Raw genomic sequence first — 16,750 nt, forward strand, 5'->3', positions numbered from 1 at the left:
ATAGATACAATACAAATCATATACGTATAACATTAACAAAGGTATTGCGAGTGTTTGCGTTTTTCAAAAATGCTGTGTTACAAATATAAATCTTAAAAAAAATCTAAAAAGGACTAGAGGAGGGACAAAGAAAGACTGGGAACTGTCACAAATAATCGTATTGCTGGTGATACAACACGATCTTAAATAAGGTAAATGTATTAAAACCTATGTCTGGACACCTTTATCATTTTAGTTTTTAAATAAGTAGAACGCGAATTAAAATCAAAGATAACGATATAATACAAGAAAAATATTTTTATCTTTGTTTCTTTGATTTTAATTCGCGTCATAACTTATTTAAGGACTAAAATGATAAAAATGTCCAGACGTAGGTATACGTGTCCAGGCATTGACCTTACAAGACATTTACCTTACAAGACGTTTGCGGAAACTGGATCTTCGGAATCTTATTCTCACTAGCGGGAAATTTATGCAGCAACTTAATACCATATACACATATATGACGACTCAGCGGTTAAAAGCGTGCAAATTTTAGGTGGACATCCCCGGGCGTGTACTCGGGCGGTTTTGAACAGGACAAGAGGAAACGAAGACCGGAAGGCTGGATCACCTCCGTGGAATGTCTTCGGGCGCCAAGCGACTGGTGCAGTCGCTTAGGGGCCGGACCGGGGGTAGAGGCACCGGCGGCGGTCGTTCCGACGCCGGTGCCGGTGAGGATAGCGGCGTCGGGGGTGGCGGGGCCAGCACCAGCGCGACGAGATTGTGCCATTACGACAGCGGGCATGAGCTCGACGAGATCTCAGTGATCGGGGCTACCGTCAGGGACAACGAGGGACTGACGACGCCCACCACGCCGTGTCACTGCAGAAATATCAAGTACGGTAGTGGACAGACGCTTTGCAGCATCACCGGATTACCGCCCGCCCCCGCCATACCCGCGCACAGAGGACAGTCCGGTAAGTTCAAACACCATCTTCTCAGCTTTTACGTCGACAGTTACCGGTTGCTTCGCATTATAAATGAATCGTGTATTATTTTGTACGGACGTTAGCACACATATATGTATGTACACGTAATCTGACGCCACTAATGAAAAGCATTGTTAGAAACTTTTAATTTCTTACGTGACTTCTTCTCGAAATAGTTCAATTATTTACAATAGAGAAAAAATATTAAATAAATGCAAAATTACATGGATAAGATTTGCAATAGTTTCTTGGAACTAATAAAATAGCATCAATAAGATAACATTGGAGAATGAATTCTGTAATTCTGAAAATGTCCAATTCTAAAAAATTATTTAAATCTGGATATCTCAATTATCAAAATTAATGTTATCTTCTTAAAATAAGAATTGAAAACGACTATGAATTGGAAATTCCGCCCTACAGATCGATTTTAACATTATGTAACGAGAACTTCTAAATTTAATAAAGTTAAAAATTTAATACAACATTGTGACAGACTTTCGTTGTTTGATTTACAAAGTGTATTTGGTTAATCTTTCCGAGATATCTTCGTATTTTTAATCGTGATGACAATTTTTTTTTTACAATCCATAGATTAATGCGTATATCTATTATATTACGATATTATCATTATTTTGTCATTGTCTTTATCCTGATAGAAAAGTTGTCAATAATCAATTGTATAATATATTATCGAAAAAACGCACATTACTTTATCAGCTTTCAAATTTCTCAAAAATGTACGTAAGATTCATGAACTGACCTCGTATATCGCATAACTTTAGATCTCGCTTTAGATTTATTCCCAAAGTCATATTTCGTAAAGGGATAAAGACCAAAGTTATGCGCGAACAGACTATAATGTAAGGCTACCCATTTTCGATTCAGCGAGTTGGATAGTCTTTCATTGTAAAAGAGCACTGTAGTTGCTGCAGCAATGCAGTAACACAGAATTATGTAACGATGCAGGTAGAATGGTTGCAAGCGGCAAAAAAATGTAGACAAGCTGACCGTGGGAGCCATTAATTTTTATTACCACTCGTGCTCTCTCGCGCCTTCGGACAATCGCGAAGTCGCTGTTGATTCGCTCTACACACTCATTGTGCGCACACTGCGCACCGTCGTTCTCGACGACTGCGGTCCAGTCTGCATCGTTAAAACAGAGTATTTATTGACACAACGCGAAACATATTTGCCATGTTTCGTTAGTACGAGGCTATAAACTAAACGGAAATTTGTCGCAAAATCTAACGCGCTCGTTCGTATCTTCCAATCTTCACGTGTAATATATTGCGTTTCATAAACAGTCATAAATTCTCGTTCGCGTCTGTAAGAAGCGGGATTTTTACTTAAAAAGCGCATCTCTTTCTCTCTGCTTTATACTTTTAGAGTCGCGAGCACTTTTTTAATCTCGCTTTGCGAAAGGCCGCGCTGCCGGCCGGCCTTTTCCCCGAGCTTTTTCCCTCGAACGAAACACAATCCTGTCTTCTCGGCGATTTTTATCGCGATTTTACGTCTATAATTCCAGCCGAATATCTGTGCCGGGATTCTTACATCACACGTAATTACGTGACTGCGAAGGTATTCTTTGCATCTGACATTCAGAAAAGGAAAAAATGCATGTCATATGTTTGCTGGGAACCTATCTGACAAAATTGCGCCGTTTGCTCACTAAACTAGACTAGACTATATTAAATACATTTTCTGTCATATTGTCGTAACTATAAACTTTGTTCATGGTGAAAGAGATACTTATTTATCAAAGTGCAATGCAGAGAAGTCGCAATAAGGCACGTTTTCGCCATTCTGTTCCAAGATTAGTATTAATCTTTTCTACTTACTATGTCTACTTGTTCTTGTACTTGGAACACGAGTGTTAATAATTGCCACCTGATATCTGCTGAATAACTGATTGTGTGTTCACTGCTTTCTTTAATTTTACATTTAGATAATATTTTGAAATTAACCGTCTGCATAATTGTAGAAATACGAGAAAAGGAGCACGTCGGAAATTAAAAGCAAGCAAGTGTACGTGTACAAAGGAAATATATTTAATTATACTACAAATGAAAATTTATGCGAACTCTCGTAATCGCACTGCAACACCAAAAGTTACTTAAAGCATAAATTAATCAAAGGGAAAGAGAATGTATATAATTGTTGTTTGCTTGCCTGTCGGCGTAAAGAACAAAAAGTTCTTTATTAATCATACTCTTAGAACCTAGCCTTAATGCTTTGTAAGGTGTCCAACGACTAATGGAGCGGAAAAGCAGCGTTTCAGGACTTTAATCTTTACGACATAGCTAGAAGGGTTTCGATCAACTTTGACGCCATTAGAGGGGAATAGCTGTTACTGTCTTTCGAGGGTTTAATGCTTTGACTTCGCAAATGCTCAAGAGGCTGTAGTTCGAAATTAGCGTTTAAACTGTAAGATTAAAATACGAAATTCCGGTGAAGAGAGATGGTTTAAAATATTAACGATGAGATCGCGATTATTATCCGGTAGTCATAGTGATGGAAGAGAAAGAGATTATTTTCGTATCGTTGAAGAATATTACAGACCCCTCCCGACATAAAATTAAGATCGCCGTTAAACGATCACGACGATACGTCGATGATGCAATCCGAGCGATCATTGTCGACTTCAGCGCAATATCTTCGATCGTAAACGCGAAAAGCTTTATGGCCTCCCTTTGAGTTCCGCTACGCCAATGATGGCACGACGAAGACCGATAATACTAATCCGCTAATCGACAGTCGTTGGGGCCCTGGCATCAGGCAGCAGTTGCCGATGGTATCGCGGAAAATTTACGAGCAACGGATTTCGATAATGGCCGATCCGATTTCGTAGACGTCTCCATTCTCTTGACCTAATTATAACGGACACGTATGCGAGAGATCGATAGATACCGCTATCGGCGAAAAACACTTTTCCACCGCTCTTTGTTAAGCGAGACATCGTGCGCAGAACCTGAGAGCGAAAGCGCAAAAAAATCGAAACACGGCTCGAGTATTGGCTGACACCGACAGAGACGTGAGTTTAAAAATTATAGTGAGAAACATTCAAGTTAAAGTGCCTATCGAAGAGTCTAGATATCTCCATATGTCGATATCGTAATATTTTAACCAACGCGATAAACGAGAATGAAAGATCCGATCCATTAGCTTTAACTTCGCGGGTGACACTTCCGTCACGTCCGCTTAAAAAATATCTGGTCTGAAGATTCTCATAACTTGCAAGATTCTTTGATTTGTCGAGCAATAAAAATTCAACTTGTGTAATATTTCGCTGATCCAAGTCTCGTGAAGCTTTTCACTAAAAATATTTTTTTTTTTTTCTAAGAAGAAGCTGCTCTCGTCTCTGGTCGAAAGACCAAAACTGATGGACTGTAATCTTCTGAGTGTAACTCTCTCAATTTCCTTTCTATAGAAAACGTAAGACGATAAAGGAAAACTGCTAACGCCAGGTTGATTAACTCGAAAGTTGCCGGCGCAACTCGCCGCAACAACGGGATACGTCCTCCATTGTGACAGGGCTTTTTCTGCCTCATTCGCCGTCCACTAACTTTTCTCTCTGTGTTAGAACGTCGTTCAAACGCGCGCGTGTTGCGCGATACCGTGGCTCGTTCCCCAAAATCTCGCTACTCGACAAGAAACAAGAAACTCCGTCGCGATCGCGAAAGTTCGTGTTGGATGGACGTTGTCGGCGCTGGAGAAGTGGATGCACGGGAAGTCTTCTTTCCGTCTGCTCGAACAATAAGGAACTCGATCGGATGCAGCGCATGCGGCCGCCACGTTCATACGCGCGCTCGCACGAAAATCGCAGTCGGCCAACAACTCACTGGAGTTATGTGTTTGCGACGTGTCTACTGGTAAATAGGCGAGCAAGTTCAGACCGGTTTCAATGTATAGTTTCGCAGAAATAGGAGCGGGGTATTGCGTCGGCGATGTTAAGCTGGCCCACCTACGGATATCGCTATTCACTTCGCGGTTGGCCGCTTCACCGCTGGGACAGCTGTCGTTTCGGTGGGTACACACCGGGAAGAACAATGAAGTCGATCGAATAATTTCGGATGAGATAGAAGACTTTACTTTCAAAATTAATAATTTTCGAAAGTATTACAGGCTCGACTATAGCAATTTAAATTCTAATTTATTTTTATCATAAATCGTATTTTAATGAAGAGAATTTACTTTTCGCTATTGCCAAGAATAATTATGTTTACAATTAAAAACTGATAGTAACTGAATTGTGCTTGTTGTAATTAATTCTGAGCTTTCCCGCAGTGCGGATAATTTTTTAAAATATATAGGTATGAATATTACGCATGTGTTTATGAAACATGCGTAATAAAAGAGTTACATATAGTGGAACATGTTATCGTTATAATCTGCTTTTATTACGTAGATATACATACATATTGCAGTATAATTATCTACTTCTTGTTTTGGTGAAAGTGGCGAGTTGCTGGACCTCTATGGACGCGCTATCGGAAAAAAGTAGAGTTTACGGATGCAGTCTAAATGTATATGCATAATACAATGCGTCTCGTGAGAACCACCGTAACGATCTTGATAAAGGGAGAAGAGCACTTTTCCCTGCAATTTGCTTCTAGATGCCAGAGTCGCTATTTACCTACCTCAATATTCTCCGTTATCAAGAGAATTGTAAAAGACTATGCAACATTTTATTAACACGTTCGTATCACTTCAGTGTTTATAACTAATTTTATTATAATCATAAGTTATTTTATTATATTACTATTGTTAATATTACTTAATATAATATTTATTTCAGTAAATCAATAAAATATGCGAAATTTTGCAAGTGCATATATTTTAGTACATTTTTCATAAATATCGTTATTAAATTGTTCATTAAATTATTTTTGTAGTTAATGTTTTAAATTCAGACCATTTTAATTCGTAAAAAATACGGATGTGTGCATATATTTGTATGTACTTCTTTCATTCGGAAAGCTTGTATTTATTAATCATACATTTTTCTCTGGGATGACACGTGGCTCCGTGTGTCCACTAAAAATTAGCAACTAAAAGATCTATAGTTCGAGCCCGACCGCCGTCATCTCATGTATTCCTCGACTAAGACGGAGGATCATCCGTTTAAGGGAAGGAGAGTCCAAAAGAAAAGTTTCTGTTTTAAGGGGAGGAGAAAAATTCAGAAGAAAGGAGTACCTAATAAAAGAGTGTAGAGATTTTACGTCAAATAACTATTAGGACCTCATGGTCTGGTATCAGTTCGAGACGGTAGATTCACGATGGTGAGATTTATAGTTTTCCAAATTTTCGGAAGGATTAATTTTCTTCTCCCAATTAATTTTACAGCATCTACCTGTGTGTCCCAAGAGCTGCACATACAGGATGTATCATAATTCATAAGTCACGCCCCATCTCTGGAGAATGACGTCATTGACGATGTCAAAATAAAGCAAAAATAAAGAATGACGAAATTATGTTGAAATGATGTTTGAGTCTTCTTTAAAAGAGTTACGATCAAATAATAAAAAAATTAAAAAAAATTTTTTTTTACACCTTCTGTAATTCTAACTTTACTGTCTATTTGTTAATTACAAAATTTTAATTCAAATAAAAATAATAATTTAAATAAATTTTTTGATTATTTGATTGTAACTTTTTAAAAAAGGCTCAAACGAAATTTCGTCATTCTTTATTTTCGACTTATTTTGGCTTCATAAATTCATTCTCCAAAAATGAGGCGTGACTTATGATACTCTGTATATTTTTCTTGAAATTTATAATTTGGAACACTTGACAAATATGTGCAATGCCTAATTCACATGAAACATGATAACACGACGATATACGATATATATGAGCAAAGTGCGTTATACGCAAATTTCTGATAATGTCGCGTTAGACGGAGGATATAATAACACATTATGGGTATCGTAGAAGAAGCAGAGAACTAGGTGCAAATTGGTGGATTAAGGCGCGTTCGAGCAACACAAATAAAAGTGTCGAAGAAAGTCGTTATAACTTTTGTTCGATGCTGCCGGTGCTTTCCGCACAATGCAGTCAACATCCCTGTTTTTATTTGGCGGTGAAAAGTTTGGAGCATGTGGCCAAGATAAAAGTTGCTCGAGGATGAGATCGAGAAAGAGAGAGGGAGAAAGAGAGCAGCGTGAGAGTAAAATCGAAACGTTGGATTTTGCACTAAATGGAAAGTCTCAAGAGATACAAGAAGTTGAGAAAAAGTTCGGTTGACTGCAATCACGTTTCGTTTGCACGAGTGATACCTAATGTCTTTTCATTAAAGAGATTAATCTCTGACGCTACCGGCGCTTTTGGTGACAGTTACAAAGATGATCGCTTGGGGTGATTTTAAAACGCTCGGAAGTTTGTTTGGTCGCTATCGATGATATACCGCGCAACTTTCGATATTATTTCAATATTATGTGGAAAGTCATTTCTCGACAAATGAAAAATCGAGTCGACGAAAATAAAGAATGGCGATCTCAGTTTCTAACAAAAACAAAACTTTTTTTTGCTTCCTAGTTTGTAACAATTCTTAATCATATTATTTCTCAAATACATTGTATCAACACACTAAAAATTACGGAAATGTTAATAACTTTTTAAGAGTTTAGCTGCTATAAGCGATTAAATGTTTCATTAAACAAATTGTTTATCTTTCTGTTTCTAACGATCTAATGATACGCGATTCTAATAGTATACTCAAGTATCTTGTTTTTTTTTCACATATATTACTGGTACAAAATCTCTCCCTGGAATCTTCCAAATGTTTTAGGGGAGGTTTAACGCCGGTAATCCCCCTAATTGAAGGTCGCGTCCAAACTTTGAGTCACAAACTCCCAAACAAGTATTTAATGGTCGCTGAACTTTTGAAACGATTAAACGCGTCCAAAAACTAAAGCGATTAATTGCGACGATATTACAGATAAAATCCGCGGTGCTTTTAACAGAGAACTTAATCTTGTAACTTTACGACTTTATGCCTTGAAGATCCGCAATGTGTTCCAGAAAAAAAGAAGAAATTATATTACTCATTTACAAAAAATATTAATAAAGTAATGAGAGTACACTCTTAAAAGAGCAATAGTTGTTAAACTAGCAATAATCGCGCGCCTATACTTATCGATCTGACTTCGACTTTCTTCGCTATAAATAACAATCTTGATTATCTTCCTTCTATCCTTTGATGATTCCCCTTTCTCTCCCTTTCTCTCCCTTTCCAAAATAGCTTTCTCACTAGGCGCTATTAATATCGCATCAGTGTTATACAGATAGAGAGGGATCAATATTTCGGTACTCTCAATACCCGAGAGGTTGAATGCAACCGTGAAGATTCCTTTGTAATAATCGCGCGGGACCTTTGACGGAGGTTCTCCGTTATCATCAAGCTCTACTTCCTTCGCTTCCATTGCCAGGAGCGGATTGATTTCCTGCGGCGCGACAGGGTCTGCGATTGAAGCAATTACGGGATGTTCTAAGTGAACTCGGACTTATTTCGAGACGTATGGCTTTCGAAACTCCGCCATCGCTTCTAAAACCTCGTTATTAGTTTGCTTGTTAGATAGAAACCCTCACTAGTGTGCCGATGTAATAAAATCAAATAGATTCGGTTAACGTTTGGAGCATTTGAACCCTCATCTATCACTTTTATCTGATATACAAATTTAGAAAATTCCAGCAAATATGTATTATGTTAACTGTATTCTACGTGTATTTCTCTTGCTCACAAATATTTTTAAACTCGGTTTGGACTTTTAAAAGATATAAATATCAAATAGTTCCTCAAATATATACAGATAAAGGAGTCTAACAATTTTCCATTGATTTGAAATTCGATTAAATCCTTCCTTCAGGCGTGAATTCAGCTTATATGAAAATCGCATATGCTTCTAGTTGTGTTTGTGTCCCTGTCGTCGTCGATGACATCAACAATACTCGACTGCATGTCAACAGAGACGGCGGACAACGAATCGACGTTAATTAGATGGGCACATACACAGCGTTCGGAAACAAGATGACGACTCCATATGCATGCGCGAGAACTCTAGGTTTATGTTGATTCAGTGCGATGCAACGTTTGATGGTACAAACAGATATCTACGATATGAAACCGTGTTACGATTGGCCTTTTGCCAAAATCCCTTTGCAGTTTATATGTATTAAAGGTTTAGGGCTTTGTACATAACGCACTGTTTATAAATCATGTTAAGGCTCAATGTTATATATTCATGCTACGTGAAGGATCGACACGAACGAGTAAATGAAATTCCGATAACGTAAACGATGCTTAAGAAAATAAAAATAATATTCAATTTACTCTTTAAAACCTCTGGCTTAGAATTTTTGATAGAATAGAAAGTCACGAAATTAATTTACGTTTGGACTTTAAACATCTTGAATCTGTTACAGTTTTATCTATTTTTCTTTCCTTCATATGTTACATTATAGAGCAGATATGCAAAATATGGCGAAGTTTATTGAAGCTTCAGTATTTACTTTATATTGACAGTATTTAGAGATATTATATTAGATATAAAAATATTTGACATAAAAATTCAATATAGTATACGTTGCACACCGATCTGTATAATGTGTTTTATTTGTCCGATATGATGACCGAAAACAAAATTTCGGGACAAATTTCACGGATGCTAACGCGGACGACGCGTTACGAATTGTCTCGTGCATTTTACGTGTAGAGATTTCGCGAAACAATGGGCAACTGAATTTATATTTTATATATTTTCCCATTTATTTCGTACACGAACAATCAGAACTTCTTATTTTTTCTGGGTAAAACTCAAATCTAATTCTCTGTAGAAATAAAATTATTATTATTTATTGTACGATAATATAAAATTTATTATCTATTGTATATGATAATATAAATTCGAAAAATTCAATTATTTATTATCGCAACGGAACGAAGAGTTAACAAAAATCGCGCGTTATATTCTATAAATTTTCACCAATATTCGTATTAAAACTTGAGTGGAACTCAAGAATCGAATGTAATGAAATATTCGAACAGCGCTTTTGTACGGGAGCCTTTTGTGCGTTTTTGATAACGAATACCGACGTCAAATTTTGACTGTATGTTATTCGCAATGAAGCGCATTGCGTCGGTCCGGACTGGATCGATGTGGTCGACTAAGTGTATTCTGTATATTCCGTCGCATTGAAATTTTCATCGAGCTCGTGAGAGAAAACGCAGCTCACGGCAATGAAATCGGAGAGAGAATGAACAATAACATAACTGTGCCAGTAACTTTGAAGTCCTCATATAATTCTGCCACGGCCCCGCGACTTTTGTTACGGAATTATCGACGGGGTGCACGTTGAGTCCCCCCAACTTCCATCCGACAATCCTGTTCGTTTTTCAATACGACCGCGGTGTTTCTACAATTTTGCATATCTTACAATGTGACTAATATAGTTTAAATGGAAACGACTTCGCGCTAGCTTTGACGATATTTAATAATAAAATAAAACTAAATATTCGATTTAATTTCATCTTAGCATCAACGAAAACTGCAGTCACTTTTCAGGTCAAATTAAGCGTACATAACGGGTATATAACGCGTGTAACACAATTAAATGTATTAATGATATTCTATTCACAAAAATGCCTCACAATACGCAAATCATTGATTTTTTGTTTTCCTCTAAATGTAAAATATACAATTATTACTCGAAAAATATGTTTCTTAAGTATTACACAAAAATTTCATCCCTATATATAAGTGCACCGAATATCATTAATAAAGCTGATTGTACATAACAATAGCTTGACACTAGAAAAATTAATATCATTCTGTAGCTTGTAATTTTCTGCAAGATTCTTTGCTTGCGGACTGCAAAATAATATTAATTATTATAGAATAGTGAAAGGTGGATATAATTATCTGTTCTAATCTTAAACCTTCATGTTTAATTTGATATTCATAATTTGCGCAGCTTTTTATTTACGATTTAAATGTTTTAAAAATATCGCGCTTGTAAAAAAACTGCGTCGATAATTAAATATTAATTATAGAGAACAAGTTATATCAAGCAAATATGTAAACACGATATATTGAGCAAGGGTACCCTTCGTGTTCTACATCCTTCGATGAAGTCTATTCCCGCACTATAAGCAGCAGTATCGTTACCATGGCGCGAGTAGTTCAAGAGATTTGCATACAAAAGAGCCAAGATGCTGGGGTTGTCGTAAATGGGTGGGAAAAATGAGGGTGGCTTGAATAATTTGACTGTACATCCCGTACAACAAAAAAAGCTGCACCTAATTTTTTATTGAAATATCTATGATAATGAATCGAAAGTAAAAAAATGCAATGCATTTTGCTAGTGTGTTGTATCTAATCTTAATTATATATATGAAATATTGAAGGATACAATATAATACCGATATTGAGACATCGTTAAGGCAAAAGACAAAAGGTAAAAGGCTTAACAAAATATCGATTCATCTCAAATATTTTTATTCTTCTATTATTATAGATAACTATAAGTTTTAATGTCAAAAAATTTTTTCGAGTTTTGTATTTTTAAGATGTAAAAAACTTATATTAATTATTAAACGACTAACTGTTTTTTTTCTCCTTATGTATTCTTATTGAGTATGTCTAATTTTTGCAGGTATTAACACTATATAATACACTAGCAAAATACGTTACGTTTTTCTTTATTTATCATTTGTAGATATTTCAACAAAAAATTAGGTGTGACTTTTTTGTAGTATGGGGTGTAATTGGTTCACATTTTGAAGATCGTCTTTATACTCGAAATCAAAATCTTAAGCAAGATAAACATGCCCGTTCAATCTATCTATGAGACCAAGATTCTTTGTTCACGCTGGAAACACACTGTTCAGATTTTTATAATTAAAAAACGAGATTATCATAGATTTAATTCTTTCGTAATTGCACTCAAAAGTTATTACGCGCTTGCCGCACCTACAATTAGATATTTTTAATATGCGCAGATAATAATTTTCGCGGGTAGCGGAAAATGCCGAGGTACACGGTACTCCTAATGCCGTGGCGATTTCGTGCGGATTTATAAAATAGCCAACGAACTCCGCAGTTTGGGGACTTAAAATATCCCGGACGAGTTTAAGCCGCTCTGCATATGGTGCTCGCGTAATGACGTCGAACGAAGAAGGATAAAAAGGAGCGAATATCGAATAATTCTACGACGATCTAGCAATAATCCTCGAGAAAATGCGTATGCGAAGACGGTGTTACGACGACGAGATCAGCAAACGGCGTTCGAGATCAGCAAACGAGCGTTACCACGTCTGGTATTCTCTCGGACGAAAGAATTCGTGATCGCGATTCCTTATTCGCTTGGATAAGTACTATATATTGAAAAACCTATAACTTTTAATCTTTCTAAATAGAGCAATAATTTTTGTTAACGTTTTAAACTACGACTTCTTGTAGCATTACCAATATTTATTCTATAAATAAAATGAATGGAATAACAGTAATAAAATTATTTAAAAAAACAAACGAGAAATTTCGATCACTTGATAAGGTCAGGAATTGTTGCAAGTTTGTAGTTTCGAATTTAGGATGCTTGATAATCGTGGTAATTGAATATTGAGTTTATAGTTTTATTACGTCACGTGCTTCGTTAGTTCAACGCTGTTTAATCGATCGATCAACATAATAACGTTATTATTTTATGCACTGCTTCATTCAAATTTATGAGATATTGTATTTTTCGGCCAACAGAGTAAAGGAACCGTGTCGCGTGATGCCCCATTAGGTAATTAAAGCAAATTAATCCAGCAGTGATGACAACAGCAATTCGGCACATACGACTACTAAAATAATACCGCTCAAGTTATATTTATCGAAATATACATAAATCATTCGATGGAAATATTCCACGTCATAATGCGCGAGCGCGAAGCCTCTGAACTTCATCCCCTTCACGTTTCAAGCATCGTTTTACTGACCAAACCACATCGCTAATGCGAATCCGCGACCAATATCCTGCAATTGTTTTTCGAACCAGGAAGTTGAGTGTCGCGTTCCATCGCGTTTACCCTTCCTGTATTACGCTCGATATGACGGCAGCCGGTGGTTGTTTACCGGAGATATTTTCGAGTAATGCACGGGATGGATGGCGAGCTGTCTATACCCAGAAGATCGATGTTACTTCTAAAGCGAAGAATTTCATTTGTACAGTATATACACGGGGAGTACATATTGTCAGTCATGACTGAAAGCAAGCTCTTACTCGTATGGCTTTGTTCATCTATGGAATAGCGTATTTTTCACTTCCGAAATAATCTCGCCGATTAAATAAACAGTTATATTATCTGCCGTCATCGAACTTGTCGTATTTCTCATCGCGAGTTTCAGTCAACTCTTGTGATGTATGAAAAGTGTATTTTTAAGTATAACTACGTTAACCTTTGTACGTGTTTTCAGCTATGAAAATAAATATTCTCAGTTATTGATTCTTACACAATTTTTCAATTCTCTCATAACACTGTGTTTTCAGGTTTTCACAGATTACTGAATTTTTAAGCGCGGAAAAACAGGACGATATTTATCAACCTCCACATACGTTCTGATTCAGTTCCGATCGAAAGTGACGTACCGTAAAACGAGGCTTTCGGATGAGCTTTCGCGTCCGTTCGGTCCATCATCGATCGACTCCCTCTGTACTCTATATCCGAGTGATCTGACGGTCGCGTTCACGGTTCGACAGTGCAAAACAGAGTTCCGCGAGCGACACTAATGTACATTCGCAACGTCACTTCATTAGCATCAAATCGAATTGATACGCAGCAGGTGCCTACTTGGTGAAGCTCTTAGCAATTTTCCTAAGTTCCCTAACATAGCCTAGTGTTGCTTAAAATCTCGTAAATTCAGGCTACATGTCTCCTGAGATAAAGAGATGGCCTATAAGATTTTTTTTAATTTCAGATATTATAACGAGTATGTAGGATTATAACAAATTAATACATACATACATATACATATGTATTTAAAAAAGATATCTTATTTCAATAAAATTCCACGAAAATTCCATTTGAACTAATTGAAAAATAAATGGTGTAATTATTTTAAATATAATGCTTCTCTCTTTATTTTTCTTTGTTGACTCTTTCACAAAAGTTTCTTTACAAAAAGGTACATTATTTATAATTTATATATATATGTGTATGTAATATACATGTACAATACATATAATATGTACCTATATGCGAATATGTAGCACATTTATCATTGAGAATTTCGCTAGAATCGAAAAATTCTGGTTATATCGAAAGCTTAAACGAGACGGAGCGATCGAGTCAGCAAAACGAAGTGAAGTGCTTATATGCCGTGTAAGTAGCTTCGCGATAGACGTAGTCTCGGAGATTGACTCACAAAAGCCGAAGAAAATTGGGTGTCAATCACTTCAGTTCACAAAAGAGGAATTTTGTCACGCGTCAGTCGTTTTGAGAACGTCTATTTATGCAGTAGAAGAGAATTATGTGCATCAACGATCGAATATATAATCCATTTCACGCATAGTATTATTGAGCGAGAGTACGCACTATTTTATTTTACCATTTTCAATAAAAATATTTTTAAGTGAAGTTTGATGTCATATGATTAATCCTTCCGTATTATTGTAACTAGGCGATTTGAGAAGTATTTTAATTGTCAGAGATTTAATTATAGCGACAGACGCTGTTTAATATTAGAAACAAAGAATTTGTAATTTTTAAATAAATATATAACTACAAGTGTAAATTTAAAATTTATGATTGTAATTAATTGTTACTGATAGAAATTCTCTAAATAATGCTTTTGTATTAATAATAGAATAATATTATTCCATTTTCCAACTATAATTCCAACTATATCTCTATTTTAAAAATAAATTAGCAAGATATTCCTTCCTAAGTGCTATTAAGAAATTTTATAAATTGCAATAAATATACAGACTTTGGTTTACGTTTCAACTAAGCCAGAAACAAAGCTTATTCAAATATATGTATATCGCGGAATACTTTACACACGAATACATGTTATGCTGTGACAGTTACGTACCAATGTTGAAACACGCGACACGTACTCTTTTTCATACCTCTTCCTCGGATATTCAATTCCCAGCTAAAATTTATGAACGCTTATATCGTGAACGGTGATACAAATTGCACCCGCTTGGCCACGTCGCCAAAGTGCTAGTTATAGTAAACCCGTTGGATCAGATGGATTTCACCCAGGGCCGACTTTTCTCCGAGATATCGCGGAAGATACAGCCGGATTATACAAGTTTTCAACTCCACTTCCACGCGTTCTTTACGAGCGGGTGCTTCAAGCAGCAACTCCCTTGCTTCCGTATATACTAGGGATGAAAAGCTCTCGGTCTTAATGCTTCCTTATCCGCGATCCCTGCATTCCAGGTGCATTCACCAATCGAGTGAGATAAAGATGCAAATGCATCAGTCACTATTATCGTTTTCTACAATGCGCAAAGCTAACGATATTAACCGACCAAGGGAATATACGAAAATATCCTGCTTGCTTTCAAGCAAGTTCACGAGGATAGTTATACGATACACAATTTAACGCACATCTAACGTGATTAATGAATGCGATTTAATCCTTTCGCGCGCGCCGACGTTATTCCCGTCGAGGCTCGTTTGCTCGCTCTCGGGAGTGCACTCGCGGACAATTCAGCTTCGCATCGCCCTTTTATATTTAAAACCTCCTCTCAGATAGGCAGTCGGTAAGAAGCGGTTTATGTACGATTAAACGCTGCCCGGTAAGTGCTCGCGTCTGTGCGGACCACGGCCGAGATCGCGTTCTGCATTTTGTATGATTAACGTGCAAGCGTGCGGATGCTTCGCTTATACCGCGCTAACAAATGCCCATAATTCTCCGCAACGTCACCGTCCTTCGTGATTAATGCAGGCTATTAATTGCCGTGCCTTGAAAGTCGGACGGATTTATATTTCGCAAGGGACGTTCCCACCTCTTTCCGTACGTGAGATGCGGTTTCCAAACGTGCGAGTCTTGGAGTTTATACACGCGATTGGGCGGATAGCTCCAAGTACTTTATCAGAAATTAGTAAATCAACTACCGGTCAAACTATAAATTGGCATAGAACTTTTCAGATAAATTACAAAGTTATAATTGTGTGTTTCGATTTCACTAAAATTCATCATACATGTTTAATCGTGATGAGGATTGCAGTGCAATTATTGACGTTATATAAATAAACTTTATATGAAAACAGCGTTTTGCAAGATTGATTAAGCGACTCGTCATCACGAACATTTTACAATTAAAATCCGTATATATGCAAAATAATTTATGGATATTGTGCGTATTCATTAATATGTGATCTGTAATTTGATCGAAACGACAATAAAATTCTATTTCTCTCATTTTTTTGGTATATATTGTATGTATGTGTTCGGTTGATACAAAATTTACAATAAAATATTTTATTAACAAATTTTTTCTATTTCTGTGAAATCGGTAATCAATGCAACGTTACTCGTAGTGAGAATCAACGAATAAGTTATTTTTACCCGTAAAATATCAAATTTTTATCCGTAAAATGGAACAAAGTTACAATGAAATCGCGCGAACGTGTCGGAAACTACTCATGTAAATATGAGAAGTTTTTCATAGTAACTTTTGAAAAATCTCATTTTGTCCGGGTTTTCATATGTCATGCTTCAAACTTTTCTATAACGTATAATGTCAAATTTTACATCAACGAATATCGATGAGCAAAAGAC

General features: G+C 36.5%; 1 protein-coding gene across 5 annotated transcripts in view; it reads left to right on the forward strand.

Annotated features, from left to right (window-relative positions):
* Window positions 1–16,750, forward strand: part of LOC139818617 (uncharacterized) — a 168,555-nt gene that overhangs the window by 36,305 nt on the left and 115,500 nt on the right. For all 5 annotated transcript variants that reach the window (XM_071787411.1, XM_071787407.1, XM_071787410.1 and 2 more), the window contains exon 3: window positions 539–959. In XM_071787411.1, coding sequence (XP_071643512.1) covers window positions 623–959 — 337 coding nt within the window. In that variant the 5' untranslated portion in view covers window positions 539–622. The remainder of the gene's footprint in view (window positions 1–538; window positions 960–16,750) is intronic.

This window comes from Temnothorax longispinosus, chromosome 9 (genome assembly GCF_030848805.1).
Source record: "Temnothorax longispinosus isolate EJ_2023e chromosome 9, Tlon_JGU_v1, whole genome shotgun sequence".
NCBI lineage: Eukaryota > Metazoa > Arthropoda > Insecta > Hymenoptera > Formicidae > Temnothorax > Temnothorax longispinosus.